This window comes from Bos taurus, chromosome 11 (assembly GCF_002263795.3).
Source record: "Bos taurus isolate L1 Dominette 01449 registration number 42190680 breed Hereford chromosome 11, ARS-UCD2.0, whole genome shotgun sequence".
Taxonomy (NCBI): domain Eukaryota; kingdom Metazoa; phylum Chordata; class Mammalia; order Artiodactyla; family Bovidae; genus Bos; species Bos taurus.
Genome location: NC_037338.1, coordinates 30683714 through 30710846, shown reverse-complemented (window position 1 = coordinate 30710846; position 27133 = coordinate 30683714). Strand labels below are relative to the sequence as shown.

Below are 27133 nucleotides of genomic sequence, written 5' to 3'. Positions count from 1 at the left end.
AGTTTGATGTCTAATTAAATTTACACAAGCTTTTATGGATTTTGCACTTTGTATGTCAAAGATAGCTTTTCTCATTTCAAGGTTATAAGCATACTATGTTTTCTTATTCATAGCTTTCATTTTTACTTTTATTCATTTCTTAAAAATATTTATTATTATGTATTTATTTGGCTGCACCAGGTCTTAGCTGCAGAATGTGGGATCTTCAGCCTTTCGTTGTGGCATGTGAGATCTTTTGTTGCAGCATATGGGATCTAGTTCCCTAACCAGGGATTGAACCTGGGTCCCCTGCATTGGGAGCAGAGTCTTGTCCACTGGACCACCAGGGACATCTCCATCTTCACTTTTAAATCTTTAAGCTTAATTTCTAAACATGATATTTATTTCTTCATTTCTTGGTCAATGTAACAAGAAGTATCATAGCATTAACCTCAATTTCACAACTGCTCACATAAATTAAAAGAAAATAAAACAGAAACTAAGTTATTCAGATGAAAATACAACCTAGTTAGAAAGAAGTAATTTTGCCTGTCCTAAATGACATGTGAAAGGTGCTCACAAAAAAGAAAAGCATGATTTCTTACATTCCAAAATTCCTTGTTCTATAGAAGTATTTAAAAGCATCATTGCAGTGGCAGCATCAATATCAGATTCTAAAAAAGGAAAAGAGTGATAATATTAATGTTCTTTATAAAAAAGAGGCTATTATAGTATATGCATGTACCCAAAGGTAACCAACATTAAGGTTTTGGTGTATTTTCTACTTACAAAAAAATGCATAATGTATATAACATATGTAAATTATACACACACATATATATAGATATCATATATATACAAAGACACAAACACATACAAATAAATGTACAAAACAAGACTTATTATTTTGTTATCTACTTTTGTTCATTTAAAATTATGAACAATATTTTATAAAGGAGAATTGAAAGGCACTAGAGATAATGAGAAGGCGATGGCACCCCACTCCAGTACTCTTTCCTGGAAAATCCCATGGACGGAGGAGCCTGGTAGGCTGCAGTCCATGGGGTCGCTAAGAGTTGGACACGACTGAGCGACTTCACTTTCACTTTTCACTTTCCTGTATTGGAGAAGGAAATGGCAACCCACTCCAGTGTTCTTGCCTGGAGAATCCCAGGGACAGAGGAGCCTGGTAGGCTGCCATCTCTGGGGTCGCACAGAGTCAGACACGACTGAAGCGACTTAGCAGCAGCAGCAGCAGCAGCAGAGATAATGAAAGTTTTCCTCTTTAATTATTCACAATGAAAATAAGAACCCGACCTGCATTTCAATAAGGACTGCCCTTAAACAGATTAAATTAGCTAAGAACACACATAAATATTAGCACTGTCTTTAGTCATAATCACATGCAAGCCTATAAGTACTACAATTATGGATATTCCATTAGAAAAATGGATTTTAATAGGCTGGTAAAACCAGCAGGTTCTATTCCAGAGGTCATTACACTCTCATATCTACTTTTGCACTAGCAGTTCCTCTACATCCTGGCAATCTGTTAGCCTTTATAACCGTAATCGAATAAAAGTAAAATGGTACAATCTAAAATGTGAAGGAAAAGTTAGAAAATGTTTACAAATTTTAAAAGATAGGTTATAAAGGATAATTTATATAATTTATATATCCTTTAATTATAAAGGATAAGTTTAACACAAGACTCAAAAACATTCCATTTCTGCCTCAAAGTTGGAAAATTTTTATTATCCCCAAATCTTATTTTATTTATAATATCTAATTATAAAATTGTCTTAGATAATAAAGCCATATGGATAGTGACTTGTTTCCTCCTCATCTTGACCACAAACTCTGTAAAGGCAGGAAATGTTATGACCTTAAAAAATAGGTTTAAGTAAATCAGAAGATTGTTGCTATGAGAAAGCACATATTCTTCTCCCTTGAATAAAGTGCAATCTCATTATTCAGAGTTTCTATATGAATTATTTCCAATTAGACTGTCAGCTCCCTTAAGGTAAGAATCATGTCTTATTCTCTATATTCCATAATACCTGGAACAAACAGTAGTTCCCTGATAAATGAGTGAAGAATATATTGTATCTCTGCCAAATCTCCTTTCTTTAGATTAAGCTGATTATCACCAAATTACCAAACCCTTGACATGTTCTAAGTATTATTAACTCATCTCACTCTCATAAGTTTATGATGTGGTACTATTAGTATTTCCATCTTAAAGATGAGAAAATGGACAAAGAGGGATCTCTAGGAACGATAGAGATGGGATTTAAACCTGTGCAGTCTACCTCCAGAATCTAGGCCTTCGATTTGTAATCTCATCATCCCTCAAAATTTACCAAGTATCTATAATTAGAGTAGGAAATTTTGCAGGAAATTATTGAGTATAACGGAAATTCTCTATTTTGTTACTCATTCAATAAATTGAGTGTCCTATCTCACACTCCAGGCTGAAAACAAAACAGGAAAATCCCTGACTCTCAGAACACAAAGAAATACAACTTCTGAGAGATAAACACTAGGGAGAAGAAAATTGGAGGGAAGGAAGACAGAGAATGTGGGGAAAGGTAGTTGCAACTTTAAATACAGAGGTTAGGGAAGGCCTCAAGGAAAGGTAATAGTTGAGCAAAAACCTCAGGAAGGTGAAAGAAAGGAAACCATGAAGATATTCAAAGATAAAGCATTTCAGGCAGAAAAAAAAAAAAAAAAAGAAATCAAGTTAAGAAGAACTTGAATCAATTATTCCCACATGCCACAGCCATAGACGCTAATAAAACGAAGACCTCTCCAATTCCCATCTTTTAGAATGAGACTTGATTATGATAGAGTTCAGTATTCTAACATGTCTTTAAAGAAAAAAAGCTAGTAGAGCTCTAGCCCATATTGTATCTCTGTGTGAACTGGAAAAAAAGCAACTGGCCTGCAGGTGAATGCTTCGTAAACCAGGGCACACAGCTTGAGGACTGGGTGTGGTCCAGTCCTTCCGAAATCAGCCCATCACTGTCTCAGCCGGGTGTCCTGTGTGCAGGGCGCAACCTGCCTGGCATGATACTAACAGAGAGACTTCTGCTCCATGGAATGATTTTGTTTTCTTTCAATAAAAAACAAAAAACCTTTTTTTTTTTTTTTAAAGGGGGAATGGTGGTGAGGGAAAGAATCTAATACTGAAATGCATTATAACAAGTAAACAATTTCAGGAAATTTATTAATCTTGTAAATGAAGCACCTATAAAAGATTTTTAACTTTAAAAATTAGTATATCTTTATAGTGTGTATAGGGGCTTCTCTGGTGGCTCAGAAGGTTAAGAATCTTGCCCACAATGCAGGAGACTGGGTTTCGATCCCTGGGTTGGAAAGATCCCTTGGAGAAGGGAAAGGTAACCCACTCCATATTCTTGCCTGGAGAATTCCATGGACAGAGGAGCCTGGAGGGCGATAGTCCATGGGGTCTCAAAGAGTCAGATACAATTGAGCAACTAATACTTTCACTTTCTGTAACAGTAGAAATGACAGGAAAATTGTTCTTTGAATACAAATTCTTATAGGAATTTGTTAAGCCAAATTAGTTTGAATAGTCCAACATGAAATTACTTCTTTGCGAAAGGATTTTATCTACATCTGACTTTGTTTGATTTAGAACATTCGCTAAATATGCTTCCCACAACATCTTCTCAATTACCTCAAAAAAAGTTTAACTTCAATGTTAAAATAAGCACTAGAGAAATGATTCCATCTGGTAATCAAAAACACCTGATTATCCAACATGGTATTGGAAGTGTGAACCACTTCCAATACCATGAACCACCAGGGAAGTCTCCTATCCAACACTGTAAATCAACTATACTTCAATAAACACCACTACCACCTAATTATCAATGATTTGTCCAAAGTACATTCTTGAACTTCCTGGAACAAAAGCAACAAAACTGTGTAGATTTTACAATTCTTATTTATAGTACCAAATCAGTTTTGGTATTAAAATTAAACTTAAGACTTACTTATTGTCACAGCTGAAAACACTTTATAATGTTTTTCTTATATTGTTTATAATGTTTATGTTTATAATTTTTTTTCATTAATAAGTATAGGGTTGGTTTGTTCAGGTTTTTCCATAACATCTTACTGAAAAATCCAAAAAAACTTTTTGGTCAACTCAATACCTTTTGCGATTTTAAAGATGGCTCTGTGTTCTCAATAAACATATTATTAGCTGTATTATCTAACATATTCAGAATGAAAATTTCATTTTTTATAAAGTCTTTTGTATATATTTTCTCTGACACTATTTAATCCAATAATTCACTTCCAGCTTAAAGTCATTTGTCATTAGAGCCATGAGAGCCATCCAAACAGTGAGTTAAATAATAACAAAAATAACCTGTTATAAGTCATATTAAACAGCATTAAATAGTTCCCTTTTTATCCTTCATAGTTCTGACTGCTGCTGCTGCTGCTGCTGCTAAGTCACTTCAGTCATGTCCGATTCTGTGCGACCCCAGAGGCGGCAACCCACCAGGCTCCCCCATCCCTGGGATTCTCCAGGCAAGAACACTGGAGTGGGATGCCATTTCCTTCTCCAATGCATGAAAGTGAAAAGTGAAAGTGAAGTTGCTCAGTCATGTCTGACTCTCAGCGACCCCATGGACTGTAGCCCACCAGGCTCCTCCATCCATGGGATTTTCCAGGCAAGAGTACTGGAGTGGGGTGCCATTGCCTTCTCCAATAGTTCTGACTAGAGTTCAAAATATGCTACTGATTTAATAACTGGTTCAAATAAATCTCTGTCAAAACTGTTAACTTGTTCTTCCTAGTTTATATTTTCTTAGCCTTGATGCTAAGAAATTATTAACAATAATTGAGAGAAAATTAAAAAGACATCAGTTTTAACTATGTGAAAGTAAGAGTTATAATAAGACAAGTTTCTATTAACTGATTCTCAGTCCATTTGCTTAAGGAACGATATAAGAACCACAGTGGCAGAATTTAAATGATTATAAGCCAAGTATCAACTACAGCAGGATTTACTGCCTTTATCAAAACCAGTATACACAATTACAGAGCATCCAAACAAGGAAGCTGTTTCTCATGATTCTTAAAAGTAGGAGAGTGATTTCAATAAATTACTAGTACCTGAAGCTATCTGAAGTACCAGTTTACTTTCACTTTAATTAAGATACAAATTGTGCAAATTTGTAAACTTAAATTTGAACTTAGATTTGCATTTAGTTCCTACCTTCATCATTAACTATCTGAATTTTATACTTGCTTTGTAATACGCTACATATACTTTAGTGCTTAAGTATAAATACTAAAATTTACTAATTAGAATATGGTTCCATTTTTGTCTTCTTTGTTCACTGATGCATCCTTGGTGCCTAGAGCAGTGACTAGCACACAAGTGCACTCAATAAATATTTTTCAACACATGAATTTACTACAAACCCACACCAAATCAAAATATTGACCAAAAAAAGTTTTGTTCTGCTATCTCAGTATGAGATTTCTCTGCCTCCTGCTGCCTGTTATACAATACTGTAACATTGCTATTGGCCAGATGAGCAAAACAGAGGAGACTTTAAAAAGGATAATTCTATGAAGTGACAGATGAATTTTATATCGACTCTTGGGCTCCAAAGTCACTGTGGACAGTGACTGCAGCCAAGAAATTAAAGGACGCTTGCTCCTTGGAAGAAAAGCTATGACCAACCTACACAGCATATTAAAAAGCAGAGATATTACTTTGTCGACAAAGGTCCATATAGTCAAAGCTATGGTTTTTCCAGTAGTCATGTACCAATGTGAGAGTTGGACCATAAAGAAGGCTGAGTGCTGAAGAACTGATGCTTTCAAACTGTGGTGTTGGAGAAGACTCTTGAGAATCCCTTGGACTGCAAGGAGATCCAACCAGTCACTCCTAAAGGAAATCAGTCCTGAATTTTCATTGGAAGGACTGACGCTGAAGCTGAAGCTCCAATACTTTGGCCACCTGATGTGAAGAACTGACTCATTTGAAAAGACTCTGATGCTGGGAAATACTGAAGGCAGGAGGAGAAGAGGATGACAGAGGATGAGATGGTTGGATGGCATCACTGACTCAATGAACATGATTTGGGCAAACTCTGAGAAATGGAGAAGGACAGGGAAGCCTAGCATGCAGCAGTCCAGGGGGTCGCAGAGTTGGATATGGATGAGCAACTGAACAACAACAACAAAGTTAGAGCCAACAGTGAAATTTCAGTGATATTTACAAAACACAAAACTGACAATGTCACCTTATTCTTTAAAGACCTTCAGTAGTTCCCCTAACTCCTCATATCTGGTAGGAGTGCAGGCTCTGAAATCAGAGTTCCTTCTATACCATTTACTAGTTGTGTAACCTTAAGAAAGTTACTTAATCTCTCCAAAGTTCAATTTCTTTATTTGTAAAAGAGGGTAACAAAACCTCAAAGAGTTGTTGTAAGAATTAAATGAAATAATGCAAGCAAAACACCATAGTCAGGAACTCAATGTAAACTAATGTTACAGTTACAGGAAGAAGTTCCAACTCATTATACTAAAGAAGCTCTGCTTGATTTGGCTGCTGTTGCTGCTAAGTCACTTCAGTCGTGTCCGACTCTGTGCAACCCCAAAGATGGCAGCCCACCAGGCTCCGTCGTCCTTGGGATTCTCCAGGCAAGAACAGTGGAGTGGGTTGCCATTTCCTTCTCCATTGATTTGGCTAATGCCTGCTTAAACTTTTTCATTTGCCTTGCCCATACTAAACGATCACATCTATAGCTACAGGACCAAGGCTACTTAGTCTTCTGTGCTCTTAGGTTTCAGCCATGCTTACCAACCTGCAGTTCCTAGCAACTGTCCCAGACCAAACCTCTAACCAAGGTTAAGTATCTGTCCAACTTTTGAGGCCCAGAGCTCAGGCATCACACTTTCTTCTCAAAGAGGCCTTTTCCGTCCTACCTCTAAGCTTAATTTGCCACCCACTTCCTTTTCTCCCAGTGTATTCTGTACAATTCTCATCAATTAAACATGAATTAATTCTTCAATTAGACAGTATATTTTCTGAGACTAGGGCCTGGGTCTCTTTCTGCATATCCCAAGGCACCCAGAATTCAGTGATTAGCAAAATGGATGAATTCAACAAGTACTTGAAAGTTTAATCAATTTATTGCTATATTTTTTCAAACTTTTTCCCTAGAAAAAAGATATCAAGAGTTAAGAAAAAGCAAATTTCCTCAGAGTCTATGTATATGTGCTAAATCAACCTGATTTTAATATAAAATTTCTTAAAGTTTTTGTGTGGTACAGTATTTCATTTTTCTCCTAAAACATTTGTATGAGAGATGATGGATAATACATACAACTCATTAGATGAAAAAATACCTATGCTCTCCTTGTGGAAGCTGATCCCCAAAGGAAGAAGCAGAATTCGGATGGAATAGAACAAGAACCAGAAGAAATTCTAAATAAACCCCAGAATTCAAGACAGAAAATGTTCTCAAAATGTGCATATGAGCTAAAGCTTAAAAGACTAAGGGTCAGAATTTACTGAAGTAATAAAAAGAAAAAGGAAGTATCAGCAATACCAAAACATAAAGAGAGCACATTTACTCATGTAGGTAACAGGAAAATGGGTACTTGCCTTATGTTCAGTCACAATATTATCTGAAGCAGACTAATTCCATTAACTTCTCTGCAGAGTTCTCTTAAGCTTTTCACATTCTTTCCCTCCCTTATTTTTACAGACCATCATCATATGTTTCCTAGGCTTGGCTTAGTGTAGTTTTAAAGAGCCAAAATGTCTCTGATACACAGAGAGGCTTTTCATCTGATAATTTTTATTTTTATAGGTCAGAGTAACATCTGCAAGCTCCAAAGCAGCAATGTGAGGAAAACTTTTGTTAGTATATCACTAACCTATAATATTAACTTTGAGTAGAGGAAAAAACAACTAATTCAAAAGTTTTATCTACTTTTTAAATGTCAGCCAAGTTCAAAAGTTAGTTTTGAAAGCTTACTGCTTTCTTCCTAAATTATAGTTCTTTACACCTAATCTTGGAGAAGGCAATGGCACCCCACTCCAGCACTCTTGCCTGGAAAAATCCCATGGATGGAGGAGCCTGGTGGGCTGCAGTCCATGGGGTCGCTAAGAGTCGGACACGACTGAGCGACTTCACTTTCACTTTTCACTTTCCGGTATTGGAGAAGGAAATGGCAACCCACTCCAGTGTTCTTGCCTGGAGAATCCCAGGGACGGGGAAGCCTGGTGGGCTGCTGTCTCTGGGGTAGCACAGAGTTGGACACGACTGACGCAACTTAGCAGTAGCAGCAGCAGTACACCTAATCTATAAAATAATTATGTAAAGCCATCCCTAACTCCAAGGCCATAACAGAACGAGTGGCAGCCAGACTTGGCCACGGGCCATAGTCTGTCAACTATTCTAGTCCGACAGACTTGAAAAGATGATTTGGTACTTATTGCATTACTAAGAAATATTTCCCTATTTTCAAGGAAAAGTATACAATAAAAGGAAATGAAAACAGGGATATGAAATAGTATACACAGTATAATCCAAGTACCTGGAGAAAGAGTGTGTTTGGGAGGTGGTGGGTGGTATGTGCATGTATGGGCATGCATACAAACATATCTACTCTCGTGTAAGGCATAAAAAGGACCAAAGCAATCATATTAAAAATGTTAACAGCAGAGGGGCAAGATAGATAGGGTAAGAGATTAAGAGGTATAAACTACTATGTAAAAAATAACTAAGCTTCAAGAACATACTGTACAACACACGGAATACAGTCGATATTTTATAATTATAAATGGGGTATAACCTGAAAAACTGTGAATAACTATGTTGTACACCTGAAACATACAATATTGTACATCCAGTATAGTCCAATTAAAAAGTTAACAGCAGAATAAAGGGTAAGTTTTAGTTTCTTTTTTATAAATGTTTTTTATTTTCTAAACCTTCTATAATAAACAGGCAATATTTTTATAATTAAAAAATAATTAAATGAAAATTCTGATTTTAACCTGAGTTCTTATGATTTAAAATACTGATCTTTCACATACCTTTGAGAGTTCGCACCTGGTTCTGCTTGAGTACAGAGCTTAAGTAATGAGGTGATAAAGAACCACTGAAAAAAAAGACAAGCATACTTATTAAAAAAAAAACTTTATTTCACATTTTATAAAACTTAGTTACAAATACAACTAGTTTGTACAATAAAAAACAGTTTTTACCTTGTTTTCTTTGCTAATACTATTCAGTTTAGCAAGAGTCTGCCAAAGCAGAAAGAGTATAAGATCCAAGTTTAAATCACAACTATTTGGGCGTTCTTAGGCAAAATAATTAACCCTTTAGTTTCTTCATCTGTAAAACAGGAATAATTAAAACTCCCACATAGGGTTGTTGTGATAATTAAATAAGAACATTAAACTTAAAATGCCCAGAACAACAGACAATACATAATAGTTACTGTTTGATTCTACACTGGATGCCTAAGTTTGATAAGATATTAATATAGGTGTTACTACAGAAATGAAAGTGTTTATCAAAACAATGTTTAAAGAAGACTGTATGGTAATGACAAAAAAAAAAAAGTTCCTGATTTAATTAAAAATATCAATTACAAATCAAAATTTCTATATTTATGAAAAAGAGACCAGCAGTTTCTTTTTTTTAATTTCAAAAATTTTTAAATATTTTTGGAACAAACTTTCCTCTTCTTTGGAATTTGTGATAGTATTTAAAAAAAAAAAAATCTGTTTGGCTAACTAAATTAGTCTATTTCTTAGTCACAGTTTCATATACACTATATAGTTCATTCTCTTCCTCAGACTTAACCAATTATGGCATGAAAGGGCTACACAAAGGCATGTCAGATGGAACTGTCATTCTGTCCAACAATAATAAAGAGAAAATATTTCTAAAAATATTTTAAAGTCAAAGATTACAACCTCTATGCTGCTGTTTACCTGTTTTTAAACCACAAAATCATCTTTAACATTTAAACATATAAAAAATGAAAACATGAAAATATATCATATCAAAGGCACAGAAAAGTGTATTTTTGATGGTATACAAAAAAAGTGTGCCAATTCTCCCATTTAATTTTTAATAAAAAATAGCATTGCTAAATAAAACATAAAAGCAGTATCAACAGAACTTACCATTAATTTCCCAACTACTGTTCTTTTAAACTAGGACATCTCATAAGCACCAATACTAAAGAAAGTATCAACTCCCAAACAATGAGAATATAAACTCTGATAACATCTTTTCAGAGTTTCATTTCATAAGGATAAACTAGTTCTTGTCACAATGATCCTTCTAATCTACTAATATGGTAAATAAGCTTAAATCTCAATAAGTATGTATGTATATATATTGCTGAAATTTCAACTTTAGGCTAATTTTTAAAACTTATCAGCTACAAACACTCCTCTAAAAGTTATATAATTTAATTCCTTAAACACTACATGAAATGTTAGTAACTGCTGCAAATGGGAGTTCACTCTTCTACTTTTGTGAATGTTTCAAATTTTTCAATTATTTTACTAAAAAGCTTTAAAAAACTTTTTATAGACTACCCTTAAAAGTATTTTGACAAAACTGTCATTTTCAACTCAAATGAATATATATAATAGAATTTAAAAATAAAGATTCTAAAGGCTTCTTTCAAAGGCAATAGTCAGATTTAAAGTCATCATTTTCAGATTTGACTTAAAATGGGAAAGCTTTAAGATCAATTTAATGATAACTGAGAAAACAAAAGGCCAAGGAAAAGTATATTTGCCAACAGAAACAAATCAAATAAAAATCCAAAGCATTATTTTACTTGACATTTAAAAATTTGAGACTTGAACATAATTTTCAAATATTAAACATGCTATGAAGGGAAAAAATCTTAAAATAGAAAAATGAATATAAGTGTATATATAAATGCTGCAAACAAACTACCTTATTTTAAAAATTTTAAATATACTTCTATTTTCTTGTGTCTTTAGGTCAGTATTAGTACTGCAGACAATGTAAATGATCTGATCTTTCCAAAAAGGTTTCAGGTTATACCTGAATTCATATTATCACTATCTTCAGAGTTTAGTTAGAATACATTATTAATTATTAATACATTTTGCAGAATTTATGCTCTCAATTACCCAACATCTTGGTTCCTAATAAGTAAAAATGCCCTAGTCTAATGTCTTATCAGTAAATAATTCTCTATGTAATTCGAAAAAAAAAAAAAAAAAGATGAAAAAAACCCCACAACTTTAAGTTATTCCATCTCATATAATGAAATCTTACATATTGCCACTGACATTTACATCTTAGATCTTGTACCTTTGTGGTGATGCAGGAGGGCTGTAAAATGTGGATTTTGAGGAGAAAGGTTGCTTCTTCAGTGCCTGCATAAGGTTGGGTTTATATTCTGGATCAACACACCATAAGGAACCTTTTCCATTAACCTAAAATAAATTACATAAGAATTAGTAATCTGGAATCAGACACAAAAAGTGTCTGAATGTCTTTCATAAATGTGTGGGGACACAAAACCCAATAGCACCTTTTGAATACAATGCAAACACTGAAGTAAACTTGCCAGCAATGAACTGTGTGATTAAAAGCCCTGGAGGCAGACAGCCTGGGTTCCTATCTCCAGCTCTGCCATTTACCCGCTGCGTAACTTTAGGAAGGTTAACTAACTTCTATTTCTCTGGGTCATTATTCCCGTATTTGGAAGGTACGGATAATAATAGTAGCTACCTCACAGGGTTGTTCCATAGATTTAATTACACGTAGAGTACTCTGCACAGTGCATGGTGCATAGGGCCACAAGACCACAACACTCTAGGACACACCATTCACATTTGCATCACAGTTTGTGAGAATGATACAACACCAAGCTATGCAGAGAACAGCATGAAGGGCTATGCATGGTGGCCCTTCAATTAGGTGGTGTCATTCCCCCCAAAGTGCTAAACAATATGATACTGGGTGATGCATCCAAAAATAATTATTTTTATGGCATTAACACTAGTATTTATTTTCCCATTTAAACTGCTTAAATTCAAAGCAAACAATTTAATGAAGAGATGGCAAAAGTCTCAAAGAGTAAAATAAAAAACTGAGGGATGGAAAAGACTCTTGTAAAAGGTAAAAAAGAGGAATAAGTACCATCCCTATCCTCAATATGGTTAAGTTACAACATTTGAGGGCCTTTTGGATAATAAGGTAAAGGGTACACAAGCCCAGATTTCATGGAAATAGTCATAAGAATCTAAAAATAATAGAAATGTATGCTTATTGGAAACTAGAGAAAATATAAAGAGAAGTGCCCACTAAATGGCAAATGAGAGATGACTCAAAGAATGGCTTGCCTGCTCCACAGTTCCTCTAATATGAAGGAACAGCTCACCAGGAAGGTAAGCAGACAATATACCTGAAGAATATCACTAAAATGATCTAATGTGCAGGGGAAAGGCCAGACCAGGAGATAATTCCTTCAAAGAGGTTTGAAAAATGCTGCATGTTTTACCTCCTTTCTTCTTAGAAGGTCACACTACATATTAGCAGATCGATGGTGGTTTAGTCGCTAAGTCATGTCCGACTCTTGCGACCCCATGGACTGTAGCCTGACAGGGTCCTCTGTCCATGGGGATTCTTCAGGCCAGAACACTGGAGCGGGTTGCCATTTCCTTCTCCAGGGGATCTTCCCAACCCAGGAATCGAACCTGGGTCTCCTGCATTGCAGGCAGATTCTTTACTGATTGAGCTATGAGGGGGTTCTAAATAGTCTTGCTTTATTTAAACCTGTTTTGTATTAAAAACACTGATGTAACTGATGAATTCTTACAGAATATACTTTCCTAATGTTAACACTGAGAAATGTTTTTTTTTTTTTTTTGGTAGAAAAAACTACAAACATTGATTAGACCATGAAGAAAAATAAATCTTATTTAAAGGTCACTCTAGTGCAAAAAGGAAAAAAAAAAAAAAACCCAACTGCAAAATTCTCTGACCACTTGGAAATTTACAAATGCTCTTGAATTTAAAAAGATATCCAAACTATAATTACAGATTGTAAAGGGCATAAGAAAAACATAAAAACTAAGTGGATGTGGTCTAATGCACAGACATTAGTTGAGCTAGTTAAATGAAATAACTGAAGGATTTCAGGAGCTGTAACATCACCTGCTAACTCTTCCTTAAGGATACATCTATCCTGTTTCTTTAGCTGAACATCCATCCCTATCTACCAACCTGAACAGTTTGACTAGAAGAACATCCCTACAAATGTACCACATGGACCCACAGCTTACATATAGAAGCCCACAGTCATGCAAGGAGGAGGTTCAACTGCAAACTCATCCCACTTCCCCAGAGCTAAACACCACTTGCACAGAAGTTAAGAGTACAAGCCTTGAAGAAGAGCACAATACCTACCTTTGGAAACCTGGCTCTGTCACTTAACAGCTGTGTAACCTTTAGAAAAATATCTATGGTTCTCTGTGCATTAGTATGCTCAAAATACATATGAAACAGTACCTTCTGGACATAAGCCCTTAATACCAAATACTACTATTGTTATGTTTTATGTTCATTTTCTTTGCAGTTTTAAAAACTGTTCCTCTTTCTTCCAGTCTAATATCATTGTTTTTATTCTCCAATAATTTGTTTTTCTGCTTCTATTCCACTAGATACTGACATTAAATTTTAATAAATATTTTTGAAGATATTTAATCTTTTGAAGATATAAATACCAAAAGTTAAATATAAGGTATAACCTGAACCCTTCTCACCATGGTGTACAAAATTTCCTCACAAGATTAGTGAGATTCAAACTGCTACTAATTTTTGTTTTTACATTACATCTTTTCTATTTCAAAAACCCCTTCTGAAAATTTGAATTATACCTCACAACATTAACAATTATCTAGACAACAGTAAAACTGACCCCTGCTCCTTTCTGCTTGTATAAAATCCCATATGATGTAAGCTATTATGATTGCTGAAGATTTAATATGATGAATTCCAGGGTGCTTCCATTTCCTGAACTGTTTTCAAAGTAACATTAGTCTATTACTGAGGTTTTTTTTTAATCTCTGAATATCATGTCATAACTACTATAGCAGAACAGTATAATGAAAGAATGGTTTCACAGGTTTTAAAAGTGAAATATTAAAACACTGCTTACTGACTGGCCACTGACATTGGACTAATAATTTAATCTCTATCTGTCCTCTAATTCATATTTTATCTGTAAAAAAACAGACCACTTCACTGAGTTGTGATGAGATTCAAATAAGAAAATTTTTATGTAAGTGACAGAGCTGCAAAGTAAATGAATACAAGAGGTTATACTGAAAATGGCAGAAAGTCAGTTTATGTTCCTATTCTTTTCTTCTAAGAGATGAAGGACTTTTAAAAACATAAACAATAAGAACAAAAATTAATTAATTTTGAAATGAGACAAAAGTTAGAAATAAACAAGAATTAAACTGATAAGGGAAAAACACTTTCGTGTGAGGAAAAGTATGGTAATTGAGTGTAAGGCAGTTTTTAACATCCCAGCCACTTAAATATATTGGACAAGAAAAACCATGGTGTCATATCATACTGTAATACAGAAAGTAACGTACCATACTATCAGATGAAACTTTTTCTGGCCTGTGGCAGCAAGATATCACATGAACTACATTGAAATTTTAAGTTTTTTCCAAAGGAAGTCAAATTTCTACCCATGTATTTTAGAATTAAGTGATGGACCATCCCATCTTAAATTAGATGTAATTCCAATCACTTGGCCTAAGTGGTAAGTGTATTCTGAAGATAGAGAAATAAAACTTTAAAAGTGATAGCACCTACAACATCCTTTGTCCCCAAACCACTTCAGTTTCATATAGAAAAGAAATACATAAATTATTTTTCATATATAGACTAAGACAATTATTTTAATGATTCTAACCATGTTCTATCTTGGTATTCCTGAGATTATACTCCCAGAAGCTGTTTGGTTCATAAATCTACTTTTAAAATTCTATTGTGAGAGAACTGCAAATTGTTTTGCTCACAGAAGAATTAGTATTTCCTTGAAACAGCAAATTGGAAGCACTAGTACTGAAAACTTGCAGTTCAGGGCATTTAAGTATCTTGAGTAAGGTCTCCAAATAACCGTCTGTTTTGTGTTACCATGGCAGCACTTCCGTTCACTGAGCCTGTTCACAAACTATCAGTAACAAGATAGAATTATGTATTTGCTAATCTATGTTTTAGAGTCTAAAGCAAAAAACTTATTTTTAAATCTAAGTCTCAGTTAAAAACTATGTCTCTTTATTGTTGTGCTTAGATGATAGAACACAAATACTAAAGAGTTTAAGAAGTATTATTTTAAAGTGAATATGACTATTACAAGAAATGCTTTTTTGTGCAGTGGAAACAGGAAATGTGCATTCTCTCATGTACTATTTTGCATTTTGAAACTCTAAGGCTTTTGGACATATTTGGTAAAGAACCACTGAAGGTTCTGAAGAAATAAGGAATACACTGAGACTTGAACTTTTAAGATTTATCTTAATGGAAGTTGTAAAGAACATTGGAAGAAACAAAGTTCACTATTCCTGGAATGTTTTCATGTACCTGCACTGTACATTTTAATATTCCCCCCCCTTGACTACCTTTTTCAGTGGTTTTTAGAACCACTGAATTTAAAAGGGCATTCATAATTCTTGCTCATAGTGTGAACTTTCAATGGTGGCTTGCATGACTTCATTTCTTGGGATTCAGCTATTGAAGCAAATCACACCACGAAAATGCACAGCCTGAAATTGTACAGGCAAAACTTATGATTTCACGTTCCCCAGCTAAATTCTCACATTAAATATTTTAGTCTGGCTTTTATAACAAAGTTTGAAAAGCAGATTTTAAGACTTCAATGTTAATGTTCAAAACATAAAAACAAAACAAAAACACCTTGTCTAGCTTTTCTGATTTTAAAATTCATAAATAACAAGCCAAGATTCTTAGGCCTATCTTTTGAGAGTGGTAACTACGGTATGGATGAGGGCAGGGAGCTAAGCAGCAGCCATAGCAGGTGACTAAGTATCTATATCAACCTGTGGTTTGACCTGGACCTTTGTCATCTTGCTTTCTTTTTTGAGATTATCATCTCCAGACAATTATTCATCAGAAAAAGTGCTTTTCAAGGTTGCCAAACCTAATGGAAGTGAGTATAACTTACTTGCCTTTTGCACGTTGAAAAAGGAAAAAAATCAGTATTTTGAGGTACTGATTCAAGCAGTAGTTTATTAAAAAATAAAATAAAAACGAACCACAAGCACTCCCAATCTCACTTGAATTTATCACTTTTTGTCCAAATTTTGCACTTAATGACATAATGTTGGCAGCTTGAAAATGGCCACGATAGAAATATTTATATCATGGAAATTGGCAAAAGTGATACCTTCACCCTCACCCAATTGTTAAATATTTAGCAATACACCACTGTTCATATATTTTTAATTCTAATCTTTTGGCTGCTACTTGATGCTAATCAAGTTTTTTTCTTCTTTCTTTTGGCTGTGAGATGCAGCACGTGGGATCTTAGTTCCCTGACCCATATCAGACCTGCACTCCCTGCAGTGGAAGTGTGGAGTTTTAACCCCTGGACTGCCAGGGATATCCCCATTTTCAAGTTTTTTTTTTTTGCAACATTTGACACTGTTGCTCATTCACACTTAAACTTACCCTCGCTGGCTTCCATTATACCATACTTTCCCTAGACCCTTCTACTAAAAACCAATGCTGATGACTAGTTTCTTTTATATCTTGCCATAAGCATAAATACAATAGGTCTAAAACTAGAAAAGAATTAACTGATACAGTTCAAAAAATAAAATCTAATGATGCATAGTAGAAAGAATACATACAAAATTTTCAACACTTTCAGTCATTTGAAAGGAGAGTCTGACTGATAGGGAATGCGTTTCCAAAATGACTTACTCATATGCATATTGAGTCTGATTTCCTTGCCATACGGGTCTCTCCATAGGGCTATTTAAATGTCCTTATGATATAGCAGCTGACTTCCCATATAGCTAACTGGCCAAGAACCCAAGATGGAAGCCATGTCTTTTATGACCTGGATTCAAAAGGCACACTCCATTTCCATAATATCCTCTTGGTTACACACACCAGCCAAATTCCGTAGTGAAGGGGGACTCTGCTGCTGCTGCTAAGTTGCTTCAGTCGTGTCCAACTCTGTGCGACCCCATAGACGGCAGCCCATCAGGCTCCCCTATCCCTGGGATTCTCTAGGCGAGAACACTGGAGTGGGTTGCCATTTCCTTCTCCAATGCATGAAAGTAAAAAGTGAAAGTGAAATCGCTCAGTCGTGTCCGACTCTTTGCGACCCGATGGACTGCAGCCTACCAGGCTCCTCCATCTGTGGGATTTTCCAGGCAAGAGTACTGGAGTGGGGTGCCATCGCCTTCTCTGAAGGGGGACTCTACAAGGGCACAGATACTGGAAGGCAGGGCTCATTTGGGGGCTACCTTGGAGGCTAGCTATAACAGACTGATCCTTAAAAATTGCTGAGGCTTTTTAATGGCTGAGCACATAGCTGGCCTTCATAAATATTCCATGTGTAGTAAAGAATGTGTTAAATAGCAATTTATTACATAGCAGTAGATAACTAATACAATCTCCTTTAATCGTAAGAAAATGATGTGTCCAAATGCCTTGCTACCCAGGGTGTCTCATGGATTAGAGGCATCAGGATCACCTCAAAGCCTGTTAGAAATTAGAAAGCCTCAGTCTCCATCCTAGATTTGCTGAAGAAGAATGTGTATTTTAACAAGATCCCCAGATGATCAGTAGATACTTTCAAGTCTGAACAGCACTGTCCTATGAAATCCTTCAGTTATCTAAAGATTTAATTACTTGCTTTTTAAACTTTTATTCCAGAATTTTTATATCAGAACTTTCTGCTGCCACTTGGGTTATAGAAAACTACAAAAGAACAACACTCCTAGATTAACAAGAAAAAAACCAAAATAATCTACAAAACCATAATTTTTTATGAGCCTGAGAATTTAGACTGCAAGAAGAATTGATTTTGAGGTGTGACAGGATCTGTGAGGAGGGATGAAACATAAGAGCTGTTTCACTTTTGGTACAGCATGGAAAAAGTGGCAGTTACGATAAAAAGTAAGAAAACAAAATACTCAAGGAGACCTAAGGAAGACACCCTTGGAGATGGAAATAGATGTGTTGAGCCGACTATGGTCTGTGGTTAGAGCAAGGATATCAGGCATAGCTCATTCATGCTCCAGGCCCTGAGTGAGTATAAGGTAAGATCAGGTGTCCCTCTGGGAGAGGCACTAAACCTGCCTAAACCCTGGACAAAGCAAATAAGAAGCAAAAGCTGTCTGCCACTGAGAGAGAGAAAAAGTACCCTCCCTCACCCCAGTCACCAGCAAAAGACAGCTACTGTTGGAAGAAAAGTACAAAACCCAGTTATCCTCACACTTTACTGATACTAGGCAATGCAGTATACATCATGTGGAGAAAGACAGGAAATTAGCTCATGCTCAAATGCTCCAAAGATACAAAGCAGAGATCTGCTGCCACTGGGAAATGGTCACTCACTTGTACCCAGAACTTCCCACTGATATTAGGTAACATTTACTTACCATGATGGGAGTGGACAAGAAACTGGCCTGAATGCTGGAACAGTGCTGTTCAAAAGGAACTTATACAATGACAAAGTATCATATATTTGTTCTCTCCAGTATACCAACCACTAGCCACATGGAGGTCTCTGGCTATTGATAAGTGCAGCTCTGGACTTCACTGGGTGGATGGGAGTCTGCTCATGGAAGAGACAGGGCGTCCCACACTTGAGGCACGGGCATACAATAAGCCTGCCTGACACTAAAACTGGAGAAGAACCAAGAAACCTATCCTGTTCACACCAAGAACCTTGCACCAAGTAACAAGGAAGAACGATCTACTGCTAAGGGAGGAGTAAGCGTACAGAGAGAAATATTTAACTCCCCTCCCACTTCTAAGCTAAATGTGTCACAAACTGACAGATAAAGGTGGAGCAGAAAAGCTAAGAAAAATCACCTGACATTCCCGGCCTCACACTAAATACAAAGTATCAGCAGTCTCTCCATAGTAATGTAAAGACTATGGTATATCAAAGGTAACTATGACAACCACAAAACCCACCCAACTCAACTATTAACTAGATTGATCAATACCTGTCCATACTAACAACCTGACAGAAGTAGAGTCATATCTATTTCTTGATAGAAATATTTTTTACTCCAGTTTCTACCATTTTTTAACAAGCAATGTCTGATATTTAATGCAAAATTATGTGACACACAAAAGCAGGAAACAAAACAATTAACAAAACCAGACTCAGAGATGGTCCAAATATTGAAATTATCAGACAGACACTGTGACTATGATTAATTTGTTTAACAGACCTAGTGGGAAATTTTTAGCAGAAAGTTGGAGACTTTTTAAAGGAAAATGAAAATACTTAAAAAAAAAAATGAAGATTTTATTAGGCTGATCAGCAGAATGGATACAAGAAAGAAAAAAACTGTACAAAGATCAATAGAAATTATCCAAACTGAAACAAAGAAAAAAGAGTAGGAAGAGGGATAGAGCAATCAAGAGGTGAGACAACAGCAAATGGTCTAACATATTTTCATTGTAGGTGGTGAATCACAAGAAATATTTGAAGAGATAATGAGGAAACAAATTTCTAAGTTTAATGAATGACAACAAACCACAGATCCAAGAATGTCAGAATAACCAAGGCAGGATAAAATAAAGAAAAACACACTTAGGCACATCATAGTCAAATTGCTAAAAAGTAGTGATAAAGATAAAAATCTTGAGGACAGTAAGGAAAAAAAACTACAAACAGAAGAACAAAGATAAGAATGCCAACAGACTTCTCATCACAAACTATGCTACCCGGAAGACAAGAGAATAATGTCTTAAAAGTATTTAAATAGAAAACAAATAATGCAATAACAGATTTAAATCCAACTGTATCAATTACACTAATGTAAAAGATCCACATTCCAATTTTAAGGCAGACACTGTCATATTGAACAAATAAGAATTTATAAATACAGCAACAAGAACATTACAGAAACTAAAAACAGAAAGTTGGGATATTAAAAAAACTAATTAATTATAATCGAACCACTTTTTTGTATACCTGAAACTAATGCAACATTGTAAATTAACTATACTTCAATTTTTAAAAGTTAAAGAAAATAAAAAGGAAATAATAAACTCCTAATTTATACCTAATTTGTACCTTTAGTAGACTGAACATAATTCTGCTAGATTTATATCAATACTGAAGAAACTTCAAAACATCTGAGATGAAAGCAGATGGTGAATAAAATTAAGTTCAAACTGAAGTAATCTGACTTGACTATTTTTTGTCTTCCTTTGACTTCCTCATATTTTAAGATCTCCGTCCTATTTTCCCCCACCTCCCTAAATATAGCAACGTTCATAAACACTGACCTTGCCGTGGCTTCTTTCCACTTTCTGAAAACATTTATTCAGGGACAGATTATGTCGAACAGAATTCTTCCAGCCAGTTGGTGCAGTTGCAAAATATGGGAAGCGGTTCAGAATCCAGCTATAAATTTCTTTGACTGGCAAACACTTATTTGGAGAGTGTTCAATAGCCATATAAATGAGAAGACTAAAGGAGTATGGGGGCTTTGAAGTTGCTGATTTTTTTTCTTGGCTCTGATAGCACGACGGTCCAAAGGATGGCACATCATCTCCTTCTATGTCATACAATGGACTAACAATTGGAAGACCTTCGCTTCCAAAGCTGAAGTTTGTTAGGAGATTAGTACTTTCGTGAAGCCAGTTCAAGTTTGTGAGTTCATCATCTGCTGACTCATTGTCCACTAGAGTGGCCTTTGGCCTGGCAGCATCAACAGCTTCAGGCAAGCTTCCCATTTTGTAAATCTGGCTCAATCCTGCAACCTTTTCAGCTCCTGGAGTTTCAGCTCTCTTTTCTGGAGTCATTCCAATTACTGGACCCATTTACTCTTACAGTTCTGTAACAAAAGAAACAATTATCAACCAATGTTATACTTAAGATTCATAAGCACATGGAAAAAGGAAACACAAATTTAAATATCCCCAAATCAGAGAAATTTTATAATCAATATCCCATATAATATTTAAGTATATTTGCATAACAAATGCTAAAGGTTATAATACAGAATTTATTTCATGTTATTTGAAATGGCTATAAATAAAATGCCCCACTATAGCACAATATGTACAGGTGATATTAATAAAGCTGAATGTATTCTGAATACTTATTACAGTCCCTAGCCCATAATAACTGCCTAATAAGTAATGTGTGCTATTACTAAAAATGAATAATTATATCTTTGAATTCTAAAATTCTATAATCTATTCATCTATAATTTCACTATAATTACAGTGAAATTAACAGTCATACATAAGGCTCAAAATAGATAATAAATTTAAAATAAGCTCAAACAGTAATTCCAAATAAACTTTCCTCAAATATGATTATAATACTATAAAGAAATAATTTCTAATATTTTTATAGTATATCATACTAAAAAGATAACATTTCTTAATCACTAAATTCATTACTAGCAAAATCATATTTACTACAGATTTATTATTGTAAATTCCAGTATTTCAGAGAGCTGAAACTCCAGTATTTATTATTGTAAATTCCAGTATTTTAACTCTTCCTTCTATATACTATCTCATCAAGTACTGATGGTGAAAGGTTGACATTCTTAGTCAAGTTTGAACTGTCACTGTATTTTCAAGGGGAGGAAAAAAAGCTGTTTCTAAGCTATCCTTTTTTATTTCTATTCTCTCAATGATTTTTTTTTACTTCTGAAACATACTTCAATTCAAACATCTTACTACGGAAGAATAACTGACCAAAAGGGAAAGTGGCAGAACTGAAGTGCCATTTAATTCATTTTCCATGGTTCATCAAGGTAACTCACTTCCGAATTCTGTGAAAAACCCTCTACGTATACTATTATTCTAGTCAAACTTATATTTATGTAAGTGAAATAAGAGAAGCAACCCCGGGATTTTATTTTATTTAAAACATAGCTGGCAGGTTTCTCTAATTATGAAAACTGGTCAATGTTGGATATAAAACAATCTGGATTCTTGTAGCTATTAGATGTAATCTCAGAATACCCAATTATCAGTAACATCCATCAGCTAATATTTGGGGTGTAAGCCATTGTACTAAATACTACATATTGTATCTTAAATGACTATCAATTAAAATGCATAAATTTTATGTACACTATTACTTAGTTCTACATATGGTCCTTTTCCTCCCACTGTGAATCCCATGATAAGAGTCTTTAATACATCGTAACAAAACATTGGGCATAAGGAAGCACTCAAATTATAATTTCAAATTGAAATGAACTTATAAGCAACAAATACCAAGTGCTGTGCTACCTGCTTTTAAAAGTTACTTTATTTTTGAAACAAACCATTAATGCTAGGAAATATCCCCACTAGTTACAACAAGAAAGTTGAAAATCCCTGTTATGGAAGCCAAGTAAGTAAACTGCCTAATGTTCTAAAGCTAATAAAAAGTGAGGCCAAAATTACAAACTACGCTGAGTTCAAGATTCAAGCTTCTTTGTCCATTCGAGTACACTCAATTTCTTCAGGAACGTTCATTTTTAGCAACACTACTTAAAACAGATACTGTTGACAGTCTCATCAGAAACTAATTCAAATGGTTGCAAATATGTCATCCTCTGAATCACAAGTTTAGAATGAAATCCCATTACTTTAAGATGCAAGACAATACTATGGCAGCAAACGTGCCAAAGATTACATAAAGCATTGCTTGCTTGGTTACTTTGCCTCAGTTGTGTTCAACTCTTTGCCAGCCAGGACTGCAGCCTGCCAAGCTCCTCTGTCCATGGGATTCTCCAGGTAAGAATACTGGAGTGGGTTGCCATTTCCTTCTCCAAGGGATCTTCCCCACCCAGGGATTGAACCTGCATTTCTTATGTCTCCTGCATTGGCAGGTCGGTTCTTTACCACTAGCACCACATATAGCCAAGCAAAGTTAAAAAATCAAGTTTAAAGACTGACATCCTCTTAGTTAGGTTTCAGTTGTTACTGTATTTTCAAGGAAAGAAAAAAAGCTGTTTTTAAACTATCCTTGACGAGTCCACCAAGTCCACCAAAATAAATAGGCAAATGATCTTTCCCTACAAATAAGTATATAAATAACAAACATATGTATTAGAAAATATTCAACTTCACTGATTATTAAAAAATACAAAACAAAAATGTGACATTAAGTATGATAATATACTTAGAGTAGTGTCTGATAAACACAAATAATTAGTAACATTATACAAGTTTTGTTGCCTAATGTCAATGGTTTCATGCTAATGCTCAGTTGTTCACTTTTTGTGAACTCGTGGACTGTAGTCCACCAGGCTCCTCTGTCCATGGGATTTTCAGGCAAGAATACTGGAGGAGGTTGCCACTTCCTTCTCCAGAGGATTTTTCCACGACCCAGGGATCAAACTTGCGTCTCCTGCATTGGCAAGTGGATTCTTTACTACTGAGCCACCTGGGAAGCCCTATCACCAACCAATTAAAAAAATTTGTAATAACACAATTTTGGGCAAGGACTTGGGGCCATTTTGAAAAACAAGATGGCAATATGCACCAAGAATCATTAAAAATGTCATATTCTTTGATTCAATGCTTCCACTTATGAGTCACTCCAGTGAAATAATCCTAAATCAGAGAAAATATTCTCTCCTTATCTTTTACACACACACAAACACACGCACGCACACAGATGTTTATCCAGGAATTATGAAAAAGAGGAAAACTATAAAGTTTATATATTTTATTACAGAGAAATAGCTAAGTAAATGAAAGCGCATCTATTTAATCTAATATTTAGCAGTCATTAAAAATGAAAATTATGAAGTAAAAATTGAAGATTGTGAAGTAAACAAAAAAGTTTACTAAAAACTGGCAAAAAAAAGTAGGAAATATACAAGAAGCTAACAGTGGTTTATACAGTGGAAGTGAGAAATAGATTTAAGGGCCTAGATCTGATAGATAGAGTACCTGATCAACTATGGAATGAGGTTTGTGACATTGTACAGGAGACAGGGATCAAGATCATCCCCGTGGAAAAGAAATGCAAAAAAGCAAAATGGCTGTCTGGGGAGGCCTTACAAATAGCTGTGAAAAGAAGAGAAGCGAAAAGCAAAGGAGAAAAGGAAAGATATAAACATCTGAATGCAGAGTTCCAAAGAATAGCAAGAAACGATAAGAAAGCCTTCTTCAGTGATCAATGCAAAGAAATAGAGGAAAACAACAGAATGGGAAAGACTAGGGATCTCTTCAAGAAAATCAGAGATACCAAAGGAACATTTCATGCAAAGATGAGCTCGATAAAGGACAGAAATGGTATGGACCTAACAGAAGCAGAAGATATTAAGAAGAGATGGCAAGAATACACAGAAGAACTGTACAAAAAAGATCTTCACGACCCAGATAATCACAATGGTGTGATCACTCACCTAGAGCCAGACATCCTGGAATGTGAAGTCAAGTGGGCCTTAGAAAGCATCACTATGAACAAAGCTAGTGGAGGTGATGGAATTCCAGTTGAGCTATTCCAAATCCTGAAAGATGATGCTATAAAAGTGCTGCACTCAATATGCCAGCAAATTTGGAAAACTCAGCAGTGGCCATAGGACTGGAAAGGTCAGTTTTCATTCCAATCCCAAAGAAAGGCAATGCCAAAGAATGCTCAAACTACCACACAATTGCACTCATCTCACACGCTAGTAAAGTAATGCTCAAAATTCTCCAAGCCAGGCTTCAGCAATATGTGAACCGTGAACTTCCTGATGTTCAAGCTGGTTTTAGAAAAGGCAGAGGAACCAGAGATCAAATTGCCAACATCCACTGGATCATGGAAAAAGCAAGAGAGTTCCAGAAAAACATCTATTTCTGCTTTGACTATGCCAAAGCCTTTGACTGTGTGCATCACAATAAACTGTGGAAAATTCTGAAAGAGATGGGAATACCAGACCACCTGATCTGCCTCTTGAGAAATTTGTATGCAGGTCAGGAAGCAACAGTTAGAACTGGACCTGGAACAACAGACTGGTTCCAAATAGGAAAAGGAGTTCGTCAAGGCTGTATATTGTCACCCTGTTTATTTAACTTACATGCAGAGTACATCATGAGAAACGCTGGACTGGAAGAAACACAAGCTGGAATCAAGATTGCCTGGAGAAATATCAATAACCTCAGATATGCAGATGACACCAGCCTTATGGCAGAAAGTGAAGAGGAACTAAAAAGCCTCCTGATGAAAGTGAAAGTGGAGAGTGAAAAAGTTGGCTTAAAGCTCAACATTCAGAAAACGAAGATCATGGCATCCGGTCCCATCACTTCATTGGAAATAGATGGGGAAACAGTGGAAACAGTGTCAGACTTTATTTTTCTGGGCTCCAAAATCACTACAGATGGTGACTGCAACCATGAAATTAAAAGACACTTACTCCTTGGAAGCGGAGAAGGCAATGGCACCCCACTCCAGTACTCTTGCCTGGAAAATCCCATGGACAGAGGAGCCTGGTGGGCTGCAGTGCAGGGGGTCACTAAGAGTCGGACACGACTGAGCGACTTCACTTTCACGCATTGGAGAAGGAAATGGCAACCCACTCCAGTGTTCTTGCCTGGAGAATCCCAGGGATGGGGGAGCCTGGTGGGCTGCCGTCTATGGGGTCCCACAGAGTCGGACACGACTGAAGTGACTTAGCAGCACTCCTTGAAAGGAAAGTTATGACCAACCTAGATAGCATATTCAAAAGCAGAGACATTACTTTGCCAACAAAGGTTCGTCTAGTCAAGGCTGTGGTTTTTCCTGTGGTCATGTATGGATGTGAGAGTTGGACTGTGAAGAAGGCTGAGCGCCGAAGAATTGATGCTTTTGAACTGTGGTGTTGGAGAAGACTCTTGAGAGTCCCTTGGACTGCAAGGAGATCCAACCAGTCCATTCTGAAGGAGATCAGCCCCGGGATTTCTTTGGAAGGAATGATGCTAAAGCTGAAACTCCAGTACTTTGGCCACCTCATGGGAAGAGTTGACTCATTGGAAAAGACTCTGATGCTGGGAGGGATTGGGGGCAGGAGGAGAAGGGGACAACAGAGGAAGAGATGGCTGGATGGCATCACTGACTCGATGGACATGAGTCTGAGTGAACTCTGGGAGTTGGTGATGGACAGGGAGGCCTGGCGTGCTGCGATTCATGGGGTCACAAAGAGTCGGACATGACTGAGCGACTGATCTGATCTGAACAGTGGTTTATATAATAACTTGGTAATTTTTTTCTTTGTTATATTTTCCAGTGTTTAAGATGTTTATTACTTTTATAGTTTAAAATTAAAACAATATACTCAAGGCAGAAAAGGTTGTGTTAGATTATTTTTAGTTGTATTTCCATTTCACACAAAACAAAATCACAAAACAGTCAGTCTGATCAAAGGCCTCTAGTCAAAAAACAGAAGCTACCTCTCATATTCTTAGTACAGTTTACTTTGTTACTAAGCTTTTCTGTAACACAATTTAGCTCACTGGTATGTGGGTAAAAGATTTTAGTACAATGTGAGAGTCACACAGGTTTGTACATGATTTTTCTCAGCCTATGTCTTTACACTACTAACTAATAAAAGCTAAACCTGAAATAAGCTAACATAGTGGAAAGCAGTAAGCTGCTGATGATACAGAACTGTACACAATTCTCTTTCAACCCATTTTCCTCCTCTTGGCACAGCTTGGCCACATGCATTTTCTAGAAAATACTTAATGAAATCTCCTCTCCAGATCTTTATGCATTTTACTGCCTCCATAACCCTGTAGCTTCAATCTTTCCTTGCACACCCTTCAATCAGGCTTAGTTTTTTTTTTTTTTTAAATCTCAGGTTGACTGTAATATTTCTTTACTTGTAATAGATTTAATGTATTTTTAAAATATTCTAGCA

At 35.7% G+C, this 27133-nt stretch overlaps 1 protein-coding gene across 4 annotated transcripts in view; it reads right to left on the bottom strand.

Annotated features, from left to right (window-relative positions):
- Nucleotides 1-27133, bottom strand: part of FOXN2 (forkhead box N2) — a 58907-nt gene that overhangs the window by 5450 nt on the left and 26324 nt on the right. For all 4 annotated transcript variants that reach the window (XM_059891743.1, XM_010810023.4, XM_059891744.1 and 1 more), the window contains 4 exons: nt 20577-21127; nt 11358-11482; nt 9083-9147; nt 585-653 (listed from right to left, as the gene is read on the bottom strand). In XM_059891743.1, the coding sequence (XP_059747726.1) occupies nt 585-653; nt 9083-9147; nt 11358-11482; nt 20577-21113 (796 nt within the window). In that variant the 5' untranslated portion in view covers nt 21114-21127. The remainder of the gene's footprint in view (nt 1-584; nt 654-9082; nt 9148-11357; nt 11483-20576; nt 21128-27133) is intronic.